This window comes from Eublepharis macularius, chromosome 7, assembly GCF_028583425.1.
Source record: "Eublepharis macularius isolate TG4126 chromosome 7, MPM_Emac_v1.0, whole genome shotgun sequence".
NCBI classification, from domain to species: domain Eukaryota; kingdom Metazoa; phylum Chordata; class Lepidosauria; order Squamata; family Eublepharidae; genus Eublepharis; species Eublepharis macularius.
The window spans coordinates 83,457,415-83,477,289 of NC_072796.1; the positions used below are offsets into that span (position 1 = coordinate 83,457,415).

The following is a 19,875-nucleotide window of genomic DNA, read 5'->3' on the forward strand; positions in this document are numbered from 1 at the left end:
AATTGGTATCTCCCATTGTATGATTGGAGGGAAAGCCCGCGAAGCTCGAGGTCATGTGATCTTTTGGCGCGGGATTTTCCTCTTTCTCTGAAGCAGAAACAAATTGGGGCTGTTCGTTTAGATCCTTGGGCCAAGGCTGTCTGCGTGCCTCCATAAATTCGTAAGATTACGGGCCGCTCACCGTTTGTTTTGTTTTCCTTCCCCCTTTTGTCTTAGGAGTCTCTGAGCCATGTCCTCGCCAGCGTCCACCCCCAGCCGCCGTAGCAGCAAACGCCACCGAGGCGGAGCCGGCTCGGCCAGCAGTGGTGGCACTAACCCTCCTACGCGTAAGTTGTTCGCTCGGTCTCTGCCCTGGGGGTTCTAACACTCGGTCCTCGCTGTCACAGACTTTGCTTATATTCCTTGTTCTGAAGAGATGGTGTTACTCCCGAGCGTAGGAAGTTGCCTGCTCCTCATACTGTCTCTGTCAGTAACGGGTGGACCTAAGTGATGCGTGCATAAGAGATGCAGCTACCGTTCTGTTCCCAAGCCCAATTCTCGATGCTGGTTCTATCCTTTTTTATTTTTATTAAAGCAAAAAGGAAGCACAGAAAAAAGAAGGGGAAGACTCAAGACAAATCTAGAACTGTGTTACAGGAGTTGTTAAAATACAGAGTGCAAAAATCATGATCTTTATCAATTTTAGAATAGTAATTAATATAATAGTTGAGCCTAATTAGTATATATTTTCCCATCTGTACTAGATATACAGAATTCAATCCTATTCCTGCTTGTTATTTAATAATAAAAGACTCATTCTGTTATTGCTTCAACTTACCCTTTCCAATTTTTAACAATAACAGTTATTAACAGTTACTCTTCTTATTACTTAAGGTAGTTGATTATCATAGCCTTTAGAGTACAATAGAAGATTCTAACCTATACCTATTCCTTATCTTAAAAAAGATGAAAGAAAAAATCTAGTTCTATCCTTTAAATCCCTACCTGGCTTGGGACTGGGTTAGCTGAAGGCCTGTTTTTTCCCATAGTTCCTGACAAGGAGTTAAGATACCAGGGAGAGGACCTCCTAATCCATTGGCATCACAATGTGGGAGGGAGGCAAAGGAAGCTCCCATTCAGGGCCCAATCCTCATTGCACCTTTTGCAGTACCCTAGCCATGCATCCCATCTGCTCTTAGGTAGCTGCAGAGTGGTGGTAGTGTATCTTGGCTGGGAGGCTCCAGGGTCACTATGCTGTGCAGGAGAAGTTGGACCAGCTGGATTCTTCTAACCCAGGGCACCTGGCAGTTGCCACTGTACCTCCAAGCTCTAACTGGGCAAGGGGAGAGGCTGTCTGGAGATGCCCTTGCCTCTTTCTAATTTCTGTGTTCATATCATAGTGGGAAATTCCTAGAATGTCTCAGTGATGGCTGCCTTTTTTTCCCTCCCAGTCCTTCACCTCTCTAAGTCAGAAAGGGGAACATTAGAAGTCTGTCCACCTATAGTGGGCAGGTGGCAACTTAACTAGAATCAGACAGTGGTGCTCTGCAAGCTGCTGTGGTCCAATGCCATATCCAAAATTAGGAGCCATCTTCATCCTTGTTCTGTCCTAGGTGTCTCCACCCCCACCCTGTGCTGCTTTTCTTTCCAAGAGATAGAACATCTGGCAACCTGGTTAGACCAGCTTTCACATAACTTTTTGTGATACCTGCATATTCAGTGTGATCACGTGTAGAGCTCTAAGTCCGTTGACTTCAGTGGGTTTAGACTGCCATTACTTTGTGTAATTATATACTGATCACATGCTTGGGAGAACCACCATTTATTTATTTACGTTATTTACAGACTGCCTTTCTTACTGAGGCTCAAGGCGAATTCTGCTGTAAAAGTTAATATGACCAATGGCTGGTATATTCACTGATACAATAGGGTATGGATTTTAGAAATTTGAAAATGAACAAATATGAAACATTGCAGAAACAATACATAAGTAATTTGACATGAACTCATTAAGTAATGTGGGGACTCTCTGCACCAACAGATAGTACCCAATAGTATAGTCTACAGGCCCAGTCCCTTTACTCTAATGGATCTGATCCATTTCTTACAACACAGGCCTATGTCTTGAGTAAAAAGCCCTTCTGAATAGTTCAGTTTTGCATAGTTTGCAGAAAGCCAGGAGAGTGGCATTATAACTGGCATTTCTCATATTACTGGCTTTGTCTATAAACGAGAACCATATTTAACCTCCTTGCTTGCAGGGTTCTGAACAGCAGAGTCAGTGGCTGGTAGTTGCTACAGCTCTGGGCTCAATTTAAATGAATTTTGAAACCTTAGTGGGCATGTATCAAATGCCCTTAGGCAACCTTGTTGTATGTCTGAAATCAGAAGTTTTCATATCCAAGGCTTTCAATTGTTACTACTCCTAGTCTCTCAAATCTCTTGCTTGCATTTTCTTCTTGAGTTTGTTTCTTTAAAAAAGTAAATCATTGCTGTGGAATCCTGATAAATCGTGTTTTTAAATGGTGCCAAAAGGGTTGGGGAACTATCTCCCATCACAGAGACCAGCATTTCTCCTTAGCTTCCATATCTTGATGCAGTGCTCTTTGTTGGAGTATCTGTCTCAATAATTGTCTACTTGAGCATCTGTTAATCAGTTTATCAAATACTGGTTGCAGGTAGTCACTAAATCTCATTTCACAGGGTGTAGGTGGACATACTTCCCCATGTCAGCAGAGTAGGGAACTTTGTGTGACAACAGTAATTTACAAGATCCCTAACTGCATTTTTCTTCTTGTGCTATGGTTTTAAGCTGAAGGCAGTGAAGTTGGAATCCATCCTCTCTCTGAAATTGTTCTCCTTTCACCCTGCTCCAATGAAACATTGTAGTTGATTACTGCCTTTAATATCCCTATATTTAGATTCTAGAATGCTTTCATACAACAGTATAATCTGACCTTTAATGTATCTTTGTGCTTAAAGAAATACGATGGATCTAGAAAGATTGTGAGAATGGCTAAAAAAAGAGTACTGCACCACATGAGTAATTTAAGCAGGACTATACTGAACCCTTTCCACCTACATAATATTTAAATTTGGATGGGAGAAGGGTGGCTTGTGAATCAGCCTTCAGCATTCCCATCTTTCTGTCCCATATTCAGAAGATAAGGCGTTAAGGGTAGCCCTGTAGTAGTGACCATGAGGAACCTAAGTGTAAGGATCAATTTTCCATTGTAAATGCAACCCAAGTTGCTTAAATTGTAATCACTTGTTTGGTAGGTATCAAAGGGGATTATTAGCTGGAGGTAATTTTTACATTATTGTGTAAATATCTGAAGGGAATAGAAGGAATTTGTGCTATGACAGTCAGTAATGTATACTCTGAACTTGTAGGCAAGAGCAGAGTGCCCAAGATAAGTGTGTGTACTAAATTGTGTGTATATACTAGAATTATGATGCTTTTTTTCAGTTATAAGAGCTACTGGATTAACATCTTGGTGTAAGCCACCCTGCACCCATTTGTGGAAAAGGAGGGATATAAATTTGATTAAATAAATAAATCTTTTATGTGTATGAGAAAACAGAAGAGTAAAATGTAAATTGAAATCAGTTGTATGTATGTGTCTTACAGTATGCTTTTATACCAGTTATTTTGTAGGATAAAAAAGATGTCCACTACTAATTATTTGAAATCTGGTATATTAATGCCTATAACTCTCATTCTATTCCAGCTGTTGCTGAAGATGTACAGTCCCCGCCTTTGCAACGACGCCGCACAGATGACTCCACATCCACAGGAGACTTGCAACCAATGCCAACTTCTCCACCAATTGATACACAAAGCCCAAATATTCAAGATGCTCTTTTCTCCAGTCCACCACAATTCCAAAATTCAGGTACCTTTGGATTTAAGATGGTTAAACTGTTAATAGAAACAGAGTGCTTATTTTTTCAAATAATTTTGAGTCATTTAAAGTGAGCTTTGTAATATTGTTTATTTAATGACCTTCAAAAAATCTTTAAACTTTTCTATTTATTACTCTTTATATTGGATCATGAAAGAAGCAGATGTCCAGGAAGAAAATATTGCCTGGGCTCAGTCTAAGCTTCTTTCGAGCTCCAGGAGTTCAGTGGGGTACAGCCTCCTGTGGTATTTGGAGTTTTCAGAATCATTACTATTGTGGAAAATTGCTGGATAAGAAAAAGATGAAGGAAAGAGACCAGAAATCAAATGAGAAAATACCAGGAGCTTCAACAACCCCAACAAAGGAGGAGAATTAACAAAAAATATGTAATAAAATATCTATAGAATGTAATCCAGCCAAAGCTAAGCACTTCAGTTAATTTTGGTGGGAAAGACTTAAGCACACACTTAACTCTCCCATTAAGTCAGATATGGAAATGCTTAACATTTGGTGTGCCATGATGATACATTGAACATGTATTTATTTGTCATTTATATTACACCTTTCTCACTGAGACTCAAGGCGGATTACATAGTGTGAGATTAGTACAATCAGTAGCAAGGACAAGGGCAGGCATTTCCATACAGTGTCAAGAATATTTCCATAAACAGTGTCATAGGGTAAATGAATACAAGTTTACAAAGACATAGCATTAGCAAGGATCAAATATGGAGTTGAAGAATTGCTGAAACAGAACATAATTCTAGGACTTACATTAAACAACATGAAGCACAGGTAGTATATAGGAGTACATATTTAAAGAAGCAGATAATCTGTAAGGCAATATAATGGTGAAGTCTATGGTTCCTAACTCATCAGCGAAACATATAGGACCCCTTTCCTACAATACTGCCCTCCTAGCTGAGAAAAAAGCCTTTTTGAATAATGTTAAAAGGTGACAACATATATGTAAACCATAGAAACAATGTCAGATGGTTGTAGCTAAATAAATGTAATCGATCATCTTTCCATCCTTGCATAGCTTCAGGCTTTAAAGAGATTGAGATGGCTAGTTTGGGTAATGACTCCACTGCAGGGTCATCTTTGTGTGATGGCTACTCATTCGATTGCTCTGATGTATCACATGCAGATAGCAAAACTGTACCCCATAATCTTCTGTCTCAACCAAAATATTAAACATTTTAGGAGGTGGTAAGGTGCATTATTGATGTAGTGTTCAAATAATTTCAAGTGCTCCAGATATGATGTCCTCAGTGTTACTATATCAGCAGGTGTTGGGAATCCTCCCCCACAGTATGCAGCAACTCATTTTCATTAATTTGTATGGGATTGATTTAGATTTTGTTTGAATGTATTAGGAAAATCATGTGTTGCTGCTATGTGATCCGCAGGATCTTTGGGCTCACTTTCATTCAGTAAGATAAGTAGTTATTTCCAGATTTGCAGGAAATTATAGTTTGCCATCACTTCAAAACCAGCAAACTGGGTTTAACTTACCCCATAAACCAGGATCCTAACTGGGAAAGCAGGGCAGGCTCAAATCATAGGCATTGTCATATAGTAATCCCTCTTGTGTCACAAGGTGCAAATTGGCAAGTCTGTGTAACAAATTATTTTAAAATAATCTCATTTTATTTGCAGCAGTTCCCCTTGACTTTGATATTAGTTCACCATTGACCTATGGCACTCCCAGCTCTAGAGTGGAAGGAACCCCGAGGAGTGGTGTGCGAGGAACTCCAGTAAGACAGAGGGCTGATCTTGGGTCTGTACGCAAAACCAGGCAGGTGGATCTGCACTCTGATGTGGTATGTGTTTATGACTGTATAAATGACATCTATTAATTACCTGAATACAGTGGAGGTTGCAGAGAAAAAAGGAAATTCTTATTTCCCTTGAGCAATACAGGAATAAAATGGTAGCAAAGACAACAAACCCAAAAATGCCACATACTGTTAACCACATCAGTAAAGACAGACGTATTGGAGTCTGGTTATCTCAAGATTTTTTAAAAAATGGCCCCTCTGGCTTAGCTGGTTGGGAGCACGTGGCAAAGTAGAGGCGCACCAAGGAGGGGAAGTGCGCACGAGAAAGCATCCCGTCCTTCTCATGCTCAACTGCAGCGCCTTCTCCTTTGTTTCTCCCCGCCCACGCCACAGACTTCGAGCTGCCTGCCTGCCCACCAGCTGGCTGGGCAGCTGATTGCTGGCTGGCTGACTAGCTCTGGCCAGCAGAAATTGGCAAGTGGAGAGTGCCCTTGTTGTCAAACAGGAACTTCTGCTATGAGTTAGCACGACATTGATGTTCACAGGATATTTTTAACGTTGTTGAAAATGTCCACTCCTGACCCTCGAAAAGGGGGAATGCCTCGCCCTGGGCCTGGGACTCCTGGTGCTATGCTGGGCCCTAGTCCTGGAACAGCCCCCGGTTCTGCATATAGCATGATGGGCCCCAGCCCTGGGCGACCTTCAGCAGGGCACTGTATACCACCACAGGGGCCTGGAGGTTATTCTCAGGACAACATGCATCAGATGCATAAACCAATAAACTCCATGCATGAGAAAGGTCTCTTGGAAGATCCTTGTTACAGCCAGGTGAAGGGCATGAGGATGAGGGCTGGTAGGCACGCAGGAATGGGACCTCCTCCAAGCCCCATGGATCAGCATGGGGTTTGATTCCCCACTCCTCCACTTGAAGCCAGCTGGGTGACCTTGGGTCAGTCACAGCTTCTAAGAGCGCTCTCAGTCCCACCTACCTCACAGGGTGATTATTGTTGTGGGGATAATAATGACATACTTTGTAAACCACTCTGAGTGGGCATTAAGTTGTCCTGAAGGGCAGTATATAAATCAAATATTATTATCATTATTCTCAAGGTTACCCTTCTCCACTTGGTGGCTCTGAGCATGCATCAAGTCCAGTTCCTGCTAATGGTCCTTCTTCTGGCACCCAGATGCCCTCTGGCCCTGGAGGAGTTCCATTACATGGGATTGACCCTCAAGCCCTAGGGCAGCATAATCAGGGGCCAACTCCTTTTAACTAAAATCAGTTGCATCAGTTGAGGGCTCAAATCATGGCCTCATAAAATGCTTACCAGAGGACAGCCTTTACCTGACCATCTTCAGATTGCAGTGCAGGGGAAAAGGCCCATGCCTGGAATGCAGCAGCGAATGCCAACTCTACCTCCACCTTCTGTATCTGGGACAGGACCAATGCAAGGACTGGGGCCTGCCCTGGGCCCAGCACCTCCAAACTGCCCCAGACCTCATGATATGGGAAGGCCTAACATGCCTCCTGGACCCTCAGGAGTTCCCCCAGTAATGCCTGGGCAGCCCCCAGGTGGACCTCCAAAGCCCTGGCCTGAAGGACTAGTGGCAAATGCCGCAGGCCCTGCTAGCACACCTTAGAAATGGATTCCTCCTCAGCCAACAGGCCATCCGTCACCAGCACCTCCAGTGGTACCTCCAGAAGCATCCTGAGTAATGCCTCCCCAAACTCAATCACCCAGGCAACCAGCCCAACCTGCCCCAATGGTGCAGCTCCATTAGAAACAAAATTGTATAACTCCAATCCAGAAACCAAAAGCACTTGACCCAGTTGAAATCCTTCAAGCGAGAGAATATAGACTGCAGGTTTGCATTGTTCACAGAATCCAAGAACTTGAAAACCTTCCTGCGTCCCTGGCTGGTGACTTGTGAACGAAAGCTACCATTGAACTTAAAGCATTGCAATTGCTTAACTTCCAGAGACAGCTGCATCAAGAGGTTGTGGTGTGTATGAGAAGGGATACCACACTGGAAATGGCACTGAATGCCCAGGCTTATAAGCGCAGTAAATGGCAGTCCTTGCAGGAGACTTGCATCACTGAGAAAATGGAGAAATAGCAGAAGATTTAGCAAGAACGCAAACATCGGCAAAAGCACTAAGAGAACCTCAATGGCATTCTCCAGCATGCCAAGGATTTCAAAGAATGCCACAGATCTCTTACAGGCAAGATTCAAAAACTTACAAAGACAGTGGCCAAGCCAACACGACACATGAACAGAAGAAGGAGAATGAAAGAATTGAGAAGGAGAGGATGTGCAGGTTGATAACTGAAGATGAAGAAGGATATCGGAAACTTATTGATCAAAAGACAGAGAGATGTTTAGCCTACTTGCTTCAGCAGACTTACGAATATGTTGCCAACCTCACAGAACTGGTGAGACAGCACAAGTCTGCTCAGGTTGCAAAAGAGAAAAATAAGGAAAAAGAAGACTGAGGCTGCAGAAGGACAGACACCAGCAATTGGATCAGACAGAAAACCTTTAGATGAAACAAGCCAAATGAGTGACCACCCTGTGAAGGTGATCCATGTGGAAAGTGGAAACATTCTTACTGGCACAGATGTACCAAAGGCAGGGCAACTGGTTGCCTGGTTAGAAATGAATCTTGGACATAAAGTAGCGCCAAGATCTGACAGTGAGGAAAGTGGATCAGAGGAGGAGGAAGAAGAGGAACAGCCACAACCTGCTCAGCCTTCTTTACTTGTGGAAGAGAAGAAAAAGATTCCTGATCCGGACAGCGATGATGTATCCAAAGTGGATGCAAGGCAAATCACAGATAATGCTAAGCAAGATGTTGATGATGAATATGGAATGTCTCAAGCCATGCCAAGGGGGTTGCAGTCTTATTATGCTGTGGCCCATGCAGTCCCTGAAAGGGTGAATAAGCAGTCCTCACTCATGGTGAATGGTGTCCTCAAACAGTACCAGATTAAAGGCTTAGAGTGGCTAGCTTCCTTGTACAATAATAATCTAAATGGGATCTTGGCAGATAAAAAGGGTTGTGGCAAGACAATTCAGACCATCATTTTAATTACATACTTCATGAAGCACAAATGAATCAATGGACCCTTCCTCATTATAGTACCTCTGTCAACTCTACCTTCCTTATATGTTTCAGCACATAGAGGAATCCTTTTCTGAGCACTTAGGCTTCACTGGTGGGATAGTACAAGGGCTTGACTTGTATCGTGCGTCTAGCAAATTTGAGCTCCTGGACCGGATTTTGCCCAAATTATGAGCCACCAACCACAAGGTGCTGCTTTCTGTCAGATGACCTCTCTCATGACCATAATGGAAGTCTATTTTGCTTACTGCAGCTTCAAATACCTCAAGCTAGATGGGACCACTAAAGATGAAGATAGCGGCATGCTGCTGAAAACCTTCAGTGAACCAGGCTCTGAATATTTTTTTTGTCCTGAGCACTCGCGCTGGAGGCCTGGGACTCAATTTACAGTTGGCAGATACTGTGATCATTTTTGATGGCAACTGGAATCCTCACCAGGACTTGCAGGCACAGGACTGAGCACATTGCATTGGGCAGCAAAACGAAGTGTATGTGCTGCATCTCTGTACTGTGAACAGCATGGAAGAAAAGATTATGGCTGCAGCCAAGTACAACAAAAGCTCTCTCGTGGACATGGTTAAACAACAATAAACTAATTTACTCTCATTTAAAGTGCTCAGTGCTCAATGTGCAAATTCCAAAGAACTGTTAGTCATAAATACACAATGATACATTAAATGATAACATATAAATCAAGTCTGACCAATTCCTGTACTAAACCAATCCATACACGTGTCTATGCAGTCTATACAGTCCATAAAGATTTTACTGCTCAGTTTCATTGTAGTTCTATTCTTCGTGGTTGCAAGGTCATTAATCCACAAGTATCATGACTCAGTCCAATCAGATAACATTAATCAGCTTCTATACAGCACTGAATTTTTTAATTTGCTCGACAAACTTCCAGCAGTGTATTAATCTGTCTTGACAGATCTACAACAGCATTTGCTTAGATGTGAGAAGACTTGATACCTGCCAAACTCTCTGATGCTCAACTCAAAGACTTCACAGATTTTCAGATAGCAAATAAATGGGGGTGTTAAGATGACTCCATATGAGCCCATATTCAACAAACTCTGCAAATAGTTATGATACAATATGGCTTTGTGGTGCATGCAAGGTTTTAATTGCTAAAAATAAGTATCAGTACTCCAGTTCATGAAAGACGCCCCCCCCCCAAGATAGTTTCAGCACCCTTAAGTGTTTGTAATATTATTTTGGACACATAATTAAAACTATTGAAGAAAATGGACAAAATCCTGTATGTTTTTTCTCACAGCTAATGAAAATATTTTGGTCTAAACTTCTGAAGACCTAAAGAGTAATGAATCATGTTAACAGTAGTTTTTTGTGGGTAGGAAATAACCCCTATCACTGTAGATGCATAGTACTTTTTAATTTATTATTCAGAGCAACCAGTGTAAAAATTAGAGTATAAACTGCATTTTATAAAAACTGATAAAGTTTTTTGGGTGAAGGGGAGGCATAAAACACCAAAACAGCTTTGCCTTGATCAAGGTTGCTTGATTACAGAGTTGTAGAAGACTGAAAACAATTTCTTTCTACTTCTGAGTCAAGTTGATGCTACTTTTCAGCCTAAGGAATTGATAACCAAATCCTATGCATATTTACTCAGAAGTAAGTGTCTCCACTGAGTTCAGTGGAGTTTATTCTCCAGTATGAGAATAGTTTTTAATATTAATGGGTTGTTCTTGTACTTAGCCAACAGCAGAAGACGCAATGGCTAGTGAACAGTCTGTTGGGCAAAAGCTTGTGATCTGGGGAACAGATGTCAATGTGGCTTCATGCAAAGAAAAGTTCCAGGTCAGTGAGTAATAGTTATCACACATGTGAAAATGTGTTTATCCTTATGCATTTATAGTACTTTTTTTTTAATCATGTTTCAGAATGAGATACAGGATAAGCTCCTTCTACCTTTAACTACTCAGTCTTCCCTGATTCCTCTCCTTTCTATTGCCTCTCTCCCACATGTGGGTCTCATGGTAGTTGGAATAGTTTTTTCAGTGGTAAAAAGGGTAGTACAATCCAACCTAGTATAATGGGTATATAGAGAATAAATATATAGTGACTCCTGTGGAAACTTTTTGTATCCAAGATAGATTGCTCTAGTGGTGGTGAAATACTGTACTTTCATTAAGAGAACTTGAAGTGATTCATGAAAGAATCACTTGGTCATGAAAACTATAGCATTTAGCCCATCTCAGTTCTGTTGGATAAACCTAAACACTGTCTAAATTATTGTCCTGTTTCATTGTTCAGAGATTTCTCCAACGCTTTATTGATCCAACTGCTAAAGAAGAAGAAAACATTGGTTTGGACCTTAATGAGCCTCTGTATATGCAGCGATTGGAGGAGGTATAATACAATAGTATTTTGTATTGTTGGTTTGTAATATTGAGATCTAATTTTTAATGTGTGGTGTAATATTTTGCAGATAAACTTAGTTGGAGAGCCATTTCTGAATGTGAACTGTGACCATCTAAAATCCTTTGATGAAAATCTTTACAGACAGCTGATATGTTATCCTCAGGTAAGAGTAACATGTTTGAAATAGCCCATCAACTTAAAACTGTAGGATTAGCGAGACATTGTACAATTGTACAATTGCTGATAAATGGTAATAATTGCTGAAATCCATATAGTACCACAAAACAAAGAGAGAGTCACGGTAAATAACCCAGGAAAGAAACAGTAGCCGTGACCAACTAACTAAGGCAAAATGCCTTAGTTAGTTGGTCACGGCTACTGTTTCTTTCCTGGGAAATCCATACAGTTACATTATGTGTACCTAAGGCATTTAAAAGGAAAAACCGGCAATTGTCACCATGTCCTATTGCAAATTGTTTTTGAAACTCCCGTCGGTTTCAGTAGAGTTTATCATGAAGTTTTGGAGGTTGCTGTTAAAAAGAATACACAATTTGACAGCATGTGGAGCTCGTTGCTTTGGATGTTTGCTAGTATTTACAAAGTAGCTACATAAAAAATAGACACTGCATAAGAGTTAAAAAGAAGATAGTGGCCCTGACCAAAAGCTTACAATCTTAAAAGTATGTGTAAATTATTGTTAATGCCTCTGCTGATCCCATCTAGCAATCAGTGGGCTTTAAATATGTTTTCTTGTATGGTGTGGAAGCATGTACTGATACATGTCTGTCTACTTTAAACAGGAAGTTATTCCAACATTTGACATGGGCGCTAATGAAATTTTTTTTGACCGTTACCCTGACTCAGTATTGGAACACCAAATTCAAGTAAGACCATACAATGCCTTAAAAACCAGAAATATGAGGAGTCTGAATCCAGAAGGTATGAAGATTTGAATGCAGTGTCTTGATATTAGAGAAAATGTGGTTCATTAAGCTCCTTATGACCAACGATGTATGATACTGAAGATTTGTGATTGGATTACTTGATATAATTATTCTGTAAAAAGTGGCTGTAGAAGACCATAGCTTGGGGCTACAGTGCTAAAGAAGAGTTTTATTTTTGTTTGTTTTTAAACTCTGTGCTTGGAAGAAAGGTTGCAATATGGGTTAACTCTCTTTTTCCTATAAAGCAGTTAAGAGGAGTAATTTCAGTCAGTTTTTAAAAAAAACTTTTCCCAGACAACACAGCCTTAATCCATATCTCCACAGCTGTTTTTCTCAGCTACATTACATGTATTACGTTATGTACACTTTGGCTTCTTGTTCTGATGTAAAGGAGTGCTAGAAAAGTAGCCATGTTGAAAAAGGAGGCCATAGGCCATAGCTCAGTGGTGGAATACATACTTTTTATGCAGAAGGCCCCAAGTTCAATTCCTTGTATCTCCAGTTAAAGGATCACAGGAGGCAAATACTGGGCAAAATCTTGTTGCTCTTTACTGATGGTCTTCTTGATGTAAGGCAGTATTCAATTTTGAGTGTAACGTGTGTCTACTTGGACAATATTTTACATATTTATGTAGGACAGTTTGATTTTGAAGATGCAAATAATTCTATAGCCTCTCTACAGAGGGAATTATTTACTAATTTCCTGGTGAGCAAATGAGGTAGAAGTTTTATATCTTTTACTTAACCAGGCCATTTCATGTTGAATGTTGCTTTATTCTTACTCTTTCAAGAATCATGTGATTATTTAGCATATCTTGCAAAAGAAACCAGATAGCTATTATGTACCAATTGTTCTTTAGGGTTTACATCATTAACTACTTTAGAACCCTATTTAAATATATGTATATTTTCTTTTTTTTTGTACTTCCTCTAGATATTGATCAGCTTATTACTATAAATGGTATGGTGATCAGAAGCTCCCAGTTAATTCCAGAAATGCAAGAAGCATTCTTCAGGTGTCAAGTCTGTGCTTTCACAACAAGAGTAGAAATTGACCGTGGCAGGATTGCTGAACCGTCAGTGTGCAAGAACTGTAACACCTCACATAGTATGGCTTTGATTCATAATCGCTCTATGTTCTCAGATAAACAAATGGTATGTAGCACCTTGTGTTCACTATAAAGTTTCTATATGGTTAATTTTCTGCAGCAAATTTGTTTTCAACAAGTTGTAGAGCTGCTGATTTACATAAAGAGATAACTTCATGGTATTAGACTATCCTAACACTCCTAGAAAGATAAATATGTATTTATATATATACATACACACACGTTATGCTTATTTATTATTCGTGATGTAAAGTGCTTCAAAATACACCTTTTAAAATTGTCATTTTTATATCTATTATTGAATTCATTTTTTTAGGTTTGTATCCCTCTTCCATCTGTCCTGTTCATGCCCCCCCTTTTTTACTTTCCCAACAATCCTTCACCTGTTGCCTCATCCTCACACCACATTGCCTTCTTTATGAATGTTCCTAGTTCCTGTTTCTTAACAGCAAGTTAACAGGCTCATTAGAAAGGACCAAATTGTCTTTGCGCTTTATAAGTTAAAGCATCAGCTGCTAAATGTATGCAAGCTTTCTGGTCAGAGCCCTTTGGTTTTAGATAGATAAAAGTGTAATGTAGACAGATCAAGGTAGTTTGATGGTATTGCATGCAGTTGCTGTAGATATATACCACTATTTGCCATGAAGCTGGGAATATAGGTAATAATGGTGGTTTTTGTAACAGATCTTTTATCTATTTGTTACAACAAAGGAGAACTGGTAGTGGCAACTAAACTTTCTAGAACCTTCTTTTTGCACAAACTGCAGTTTCAGAGTAGGTTTACTTTATTCCACTGTATTTTTCTCCATATATTTAAGAGACGAGCAGCTCTAGAAATGAAAGAGAAGGTGTGCATCAGTGTCAGAACCGTGGCTAGATAATATCCTTACTCCAGTCTGCCTTCTGCAATTAGACAATAGTCCATTGTTTCCAAAAAGCATTTAATGAAGAAAAAGATAATTATAGTCCACTGGCCTGAATGCAATATTCAGGTTGGTACATATGCATTGTTACCAATGCCTAGCAAAGCATGAGGTACAAAGTAACAGATCACAGAAGGCCCAACCTCCCCCCATAGTTCTCAAAACATTCCCTTTGAAGTTAGTATAGCGAAAGTTCTCAAGGCCGGTTCTTGGTGGAACGTCGGTAGCCAAAACAATCTTCTTCTGTGAGATAGCTGCCTGGGAACCTTGGCACCTGTGGAGAAAGCACTTAAACACTGAAAGGATTAAATATGGAGTCGGTTAAGCAAAGCAGCACAATACAGCAGTTGGAACCTGACATTCTGCCCCCTCTAAGATGCTTCCCCCCCAGGTTTATGTGGATAACGAGAATGAAAGGATTTAACTAGTCTAGGAGCGTGTACATGTACAGAATTCACCCACTCATCGAACCCAGAGTCGAAGTCCTTCCATCTGATGAGATAAAACAACTGATTACGTTTTATTTTAGAGTCTAATATTTGTTGAACCTCATAGTGGGTTTGATCATCAATCAAGGTAGGGATGGGAGGAGCACGGGTGTGCCACTGGTTTGCAGGAGGGGCTTTTTTCAATAAACTGACATGGAAGGTATCATGTACGTGGCGGAGATTCTTTGGTAAATTCAAGGCAACAGTCACTTTGTTGATTACTTTGCGAACAGGAAAAGGTCCCAGGTACTTTAATGCGAGCTTGCGGCTGGTTTGGGTTACTTTTAGATTCTTTGTAGAAAGATACACGAGGTCGCCTGGTTGTAAATCCCATTCCGTCGCACGGTGGCGGTCGGCGTACTTTTTGTAATCCTGTTTGGCTTTGTCGAGGTGTTTTTTGATTTGAGTCCATTGTTGAGCTGCCTCCCCCCACCACTCGGTGACGTCTTTGGGAAGCGGTAGTAGGAGGGGGGAGCGCTTCAAACGGAAATGGTTTGAAGTGGAAGCCATAGACGACTTTGAAGGGAGTTTCTCCCGTGGAAACATGGATGCTGTTATTATATGAGAATTCTGCCAAGGGTAGTAAGTCAAACCAATTATCTTGTTGGAAATTAATGTAACAACGTAGAAATTGCTCTAATATCTGATTTGTTTTTTCTGATTGTCCGTCTGTTTCTGGGTGATGGCTTGAACTGAGACCTTGTTCAATGCCCAGCAGTTGTAAAAGCTCCCGCCAGAAGTTGGCAACGAATTGTCCTCCGCGATCCGAGATCACCTTTGATGGAAAAGAATGTATTTTTACAATATTTTTGATAAAAATGTCAGCCAGTTTTCTAACGGAAGGAATGGTGGTGCACGGTATGAAATGAGCTTGCTTGGAAAACAGATCAACCACGACTAAAATACAGTTATGCCCCTTTGAAGGGGGTAAGTCAGTGATAAAGTCCATAGAGATTTTTTCCCACGGTCGATTTGGCGTCTCTAATGGTTGCAAGAGTCCTGGGGGTTTGCCCTTCCGGGATTTGGCGCTGAGACAGATGGGGCAAGACGCAACATATTGGGAAATGTCCTTGCGCATGCCCGGCCACCAAAATTGGCGTTGCACTAAGTGAAGCGTTTTTAAGTACCCGTAGTGCCCTGCCGTGGGGGCATCATGACAACGGTGTAAAACTTCCTTCCACAAACTTTTGGGTACATAGAAGCGATCTCCCCAAAGCCATTCCCCTTGGGCGGATTGTTACAGCTTGTCTTTGGGCGCCTCCCCCCCTCCTTTTCCACTTCAGCTTTCAGCTTTTCTCTCCATCCCTGGTCGGGTTGACGGGAGGGGTTTGTGCGGCTGCGGGTGGTCACCACGCCCCCTAATTGCGTAGGTGAAAAGACTGTGTCAATTGTCTCCTCCCTTTTGCTTTTGTGTTGGGGCATGCGCGATAGAGCGTCAGCCAAGAAGTTCGTTTTGCCCGGGAGAAAGTTTAATGTGAAGTCAAATTTGGAGAAAAATTCCGCCCATCTCAGTTGTTTGGCGTTTAACCTGCGAGGGCTGCGAAGGGCCTCTAGATTTTTATGGTCCGTCCAGACTTCGAACGGATGGCGGGCTCCTTCTAGCCAATGTCTCCAGTTAGTGAGAGCTGCTTTTACAGCAAAAGCCTCCTTTTCCCATACATTCCAATTCCTTTCCGCCTCTGAAAACTTTCTGGAAAGGAAGGCGCAGGGTTTGAGCTGACCATCCGCCCCCCGCTGTAGGAGCACGCCCCCAATCGCCATGTCGCTGGCGTCGACTTGTACTATGAAGGGGCGGTTTTCATCGGGGTGTTGCAGAACGGGCTCTGAGACAAACTGCGTTTTAAGGTGACTGAACGCTGTTTGGCATTCTGGTGTCCATGACAGTTTTGCGCTCGGCTTTTTGGCTTGGTCCCCCTTGTCTTTGGTTTTTAACAGTTCAGTTAGGGGGAGTGTGATCTGAGCGAAATTTGCAATGAATTCTCTATAGAAGTTGGCAAAGCCCAAAAAAGATTGCAGTTCCTTGCGGGTTGCAGGGGTTTGCCAATTTAATACGGCTTGTATTTTGCCTGGATCCATTTTTAGGCCCTCTCGAGAGATACAATAGCCTAAATAAGTGAGTTCTGTTTTGTGGAACTCACATTTGGAGAGCTTAATGGGCAGTTTGTTATTCATGAGAGTGGTTAGGACCCTTTTTACAAGGTCCACGTGTTCCTCTTCGGTCTCCGAATAAATTAACACATCATCTAGGTACACCACAACGCCTTTATATAGAAATTCGTGCAGAACTTCATTGATCATGGACATGAAGACCGATGGGGCCCCGGCCAGGCCGAAAGGCATAACTAGATATTCAAATTGGCCGAGGGGTGTGTTAAACGCGGTTTTCCATTCATCCCCTTTTCGAATACGAACATGGAAGTAAGCGTCTTTTAAATCTAATTTCGTAAAGACCTTACCTTGCGCCACGACGTTGAGTAGCTCTCTGATGAGCGGGATGGGGTAGGCGTTGCTGGAGGAGACGGCGTTAAGTCCCCGAAAGTCGGTGCACAGTCTTAAGCCCCCGTCCTTCTTTTTGACGAAGAGCACTGGCGCGGCATGAGGACTGTTAGCAGGGCGAATGAATCCCCTTTGAAGATTGAGATCGATGAATTTGCGGAGCTCTTCTCTTTCGTTGGGACTCATGGGATAAAGACGGCCCTTGGGCAGCGAGGCTCCCGGAATGATTTCCACGGCACAGTCCGTCCTCCTGTGAGGAGGTAAAGCATTGGCTTCTTCCTCGGTGAAGGCTTGGGTGTATGCTCTGTATTGCTCGGGTATTAGGTTGATTTCTTCTTGGGTGAGGAGAGCAGATTCACTTATAGTTGGGTCATTGCCCCAGTTTTGATCCCAACGGTGATTTTTACATGATTCATGGGTAAATGTAATGCTCCCCTCTGCCCAGTTGATATAGGGGTTATGATCGCATAACCATCGGCTTCCTAGGATCAGGGGGTATTTCGCTGTGGCACTAATGACGAATGATCGTACCTCCCAATGGTGTCCCATGCCGGTTATGATTGGTGTGGTTTCAGTAGTGACTGGATTCATGTTGGTGCCATCTATTTGCTCGAAAATTACCGGTATTTCCAAATCTTTTACTGGAAGCACTAGTCCATTAACTAAAGCTGGTGCGATAATGTCTCTGGAACAGCCCGAATCAATTAGAGCTTGTACACGGATATGCATTTTTCTGTCCGGATTCACTAACGTTACTGGTATGAAGAGTATGGACCCATGGGGCCGGTTTAGAACCGGGACCTCCGAAGGTTTGATCTGCCGTTTGGGCCCCTTTACGACAGATCCATTTCGTTTCCCGATGCGGGGCTCTCTGGACTCTCTCCCCCTATTAGGGCAGTCGGATCGGCCTCCATAACTTCCTCCAATTCTAACCCTCTCTCGGGAAGATTTCTCCTCGCCGCTCCCCTACCTCTTGGAGCTGTTCTTGGAGCTGGAGTTGGGCGCGCTGGCGCTGGGTAGGCTGCGGGGGCTGGGCGTCTTAGCTGGAGCAGAGGTCTTTGCACAGGCCGATATGGGCATTGTGCTGCAAAATGACCACTTTGGCCACACTGCAAACATAGCCCTTGTTGCCATCTAGCATCTCTTGCTCCACGAGTAGCGTATCCAGCCCCCCGGCTTCCCCTGAGGGGAGTGGAGGACCGTCTTTGGCCCGAAGGTTGTTGATGTTGTTCCACTAAACGAACTTCTAGTAAACGATTTTCAACTTCGCAGGTCAATTGTATCCACCCTAACAGCGTAGGAGGGTTGTCTTGCATGAGAGCTCGGTCCAGCAGTTTAGGATTCAACCCTTGTTTGTATAAAATAATCTTGGTCGACTCCTCGCACCTTGGGCATTTGGCAGCGAGCTGTCGGAATTTTGTAGCTTAGTCTCTAGCCGACATGCTGCCTTGCCTAATTGCTTGCAATTCCGTTCTGGCTCTGGTTTCTTCTAGGGGGTCTTCATACTGGGCTCGGATCGGATCCACTAGCCCTTGGAGCGTATCTAATTCGGGGGCCCCCACGTTATACAATCCCACATACCAATCGGCAGCTTTACCTTGGCGACGTGATCCCAGGTGCTGTATTTGACTGGCCTCACTCCCGAAAAGATGTCCCCATCGGTTGAAAAATTGCACCACTTGCACAAGGAAAAATCCCAATTTGGAAGGGTCTCCATCAAACGTAGCGTCCAGTTTGACCCATCCCATGGGAAGCTCTTGTCTAGGAGCTGGTGCCGGCATTGGGTAGGCGTCCAGCGGAGCGAGTTGTAAAGGAGGCTGTTGCGGCGTTGGCGGGAGCTGTGGCGGAGGATGCTGAGGGTAGGGTTGAGGTTGGTGTGGCAGAGGCGCCCCTGGCATCGGCTGGGGAATCCCCGGCGCCCCCGGGATCGGCTGGGGGATAGGCTGGGGTCCTCTTGGAGCCGGATGTACTGGTGTTGGCCGAAAAGGTGTCGGGCGCTCCCTCGGTGGGCCCCCGGGCGCTGGCTGAAGAGGAATGGGGGTTGGCCGCAACGGAGGTGGGTGAGGAGAGACGGGTTGAAGAGGAACCGTATCCCCTCGCGGCCCCGGCGTCGGGAGAGGCCTGTCCGCTCCTGGGATGACCGGTGGAGTGGTTCCTCTCGGAAGACTTGGGGGCTGATTCGCTTGAGTTGTGGGTGGTGGGACGACCGGGGAAGATGGCTCTAGCGGTCGTCCTGGTTCTTCCCCTCCTCCAGTCCCACTAACCACCGGAGTTATAGGGTGATCGGGACGAGGGTCTTCTGGGCATGGCTCTCCACCTCTCCCGTCGGTGCCGCCATCTCCTGGTACAATCGGTTGATCGGGGCAAGGATCATCTGGGCAGGGTCCTTCCCCGGTGACCAGGTCCTCGTCTCCCGTCTCTGGTGGCTGTTGTGGCCACAGTTGATTTTGCAGGTTAGCCAAACTTTGGCTGATGTCGGGTAGACCAGTTGGCGGAACACGACCTCTGTCTCCCGCCACTAGCACTGACAGCAGGTGGACGGCATTCGCCAAACTTTCTTCCATGCTTAAGAGTCTGTTCTCCAACAGCTGTACTCTATCCGTAGTTTCCTCCTCCCGTATTTCCGTGGACCCCACATCTCCCATTGTCTGTGAAGTCGGTATAGTTTCGGGCAGCGGTCCTGTGGTTAACGTCTGCTGCCACGGCAAGGGTGTTTCTAACCCTTGTTCCTCTTG

At 43.3% G+C, this 19,875-nt stretch overlaps 1 protein-coding gene across 3 annotated transcripts in view; it reads left to right on the forward strand.

The window, feature by feature from the left end:
* MCM4 (minichromosome maintenance complex component 4) overlaps window positions 1–19,875 on the forward strand; it is a 31,759-nt gene that overhangs the window by 438 nt on the left and 11,446 nt on the right. For 2 of the 3 annotated variants that reach the window (XM_054985579.1, XM_054985578.1), the window contains exons 2-9: window positions 217–326; window positions 3,711–3,875; window positions 5,547–5,710; window positions 10,515–10,616; window positions 11,073–11,168; window positions 11,248–11,343; window positions 11,981–12,119; window positions 13,059–13,279. In XM_054985579.1, coding sequence (XP_054841554.1) covers window positions 230–326; window positions 3,711–3,875; window positions 5,547–5,710; window positions 10,515–10,616; window positions 11,073–11,168; window positions 11,248–11,343; window positions 11,981–12,119; window positions 13,059–13,279 — 1,080 coding nt within the window. In that variant the 5' untranslated portion in view covers window positions 217–229. Of the gene's footprint in view, window positions 1–87; window positions 327–3,710; window positions 3,876–5,546; window positions 5,711–10,514; window positions 10,617–11,072; window positions 11,169–11,247; window positions 11,344–11,980; window positions 12,120–13,058; window positions 13,280–19,875 lie in introns of those variants that run through there. The other variant, XM_054985580.1, reaches the window with a different exon arrangement.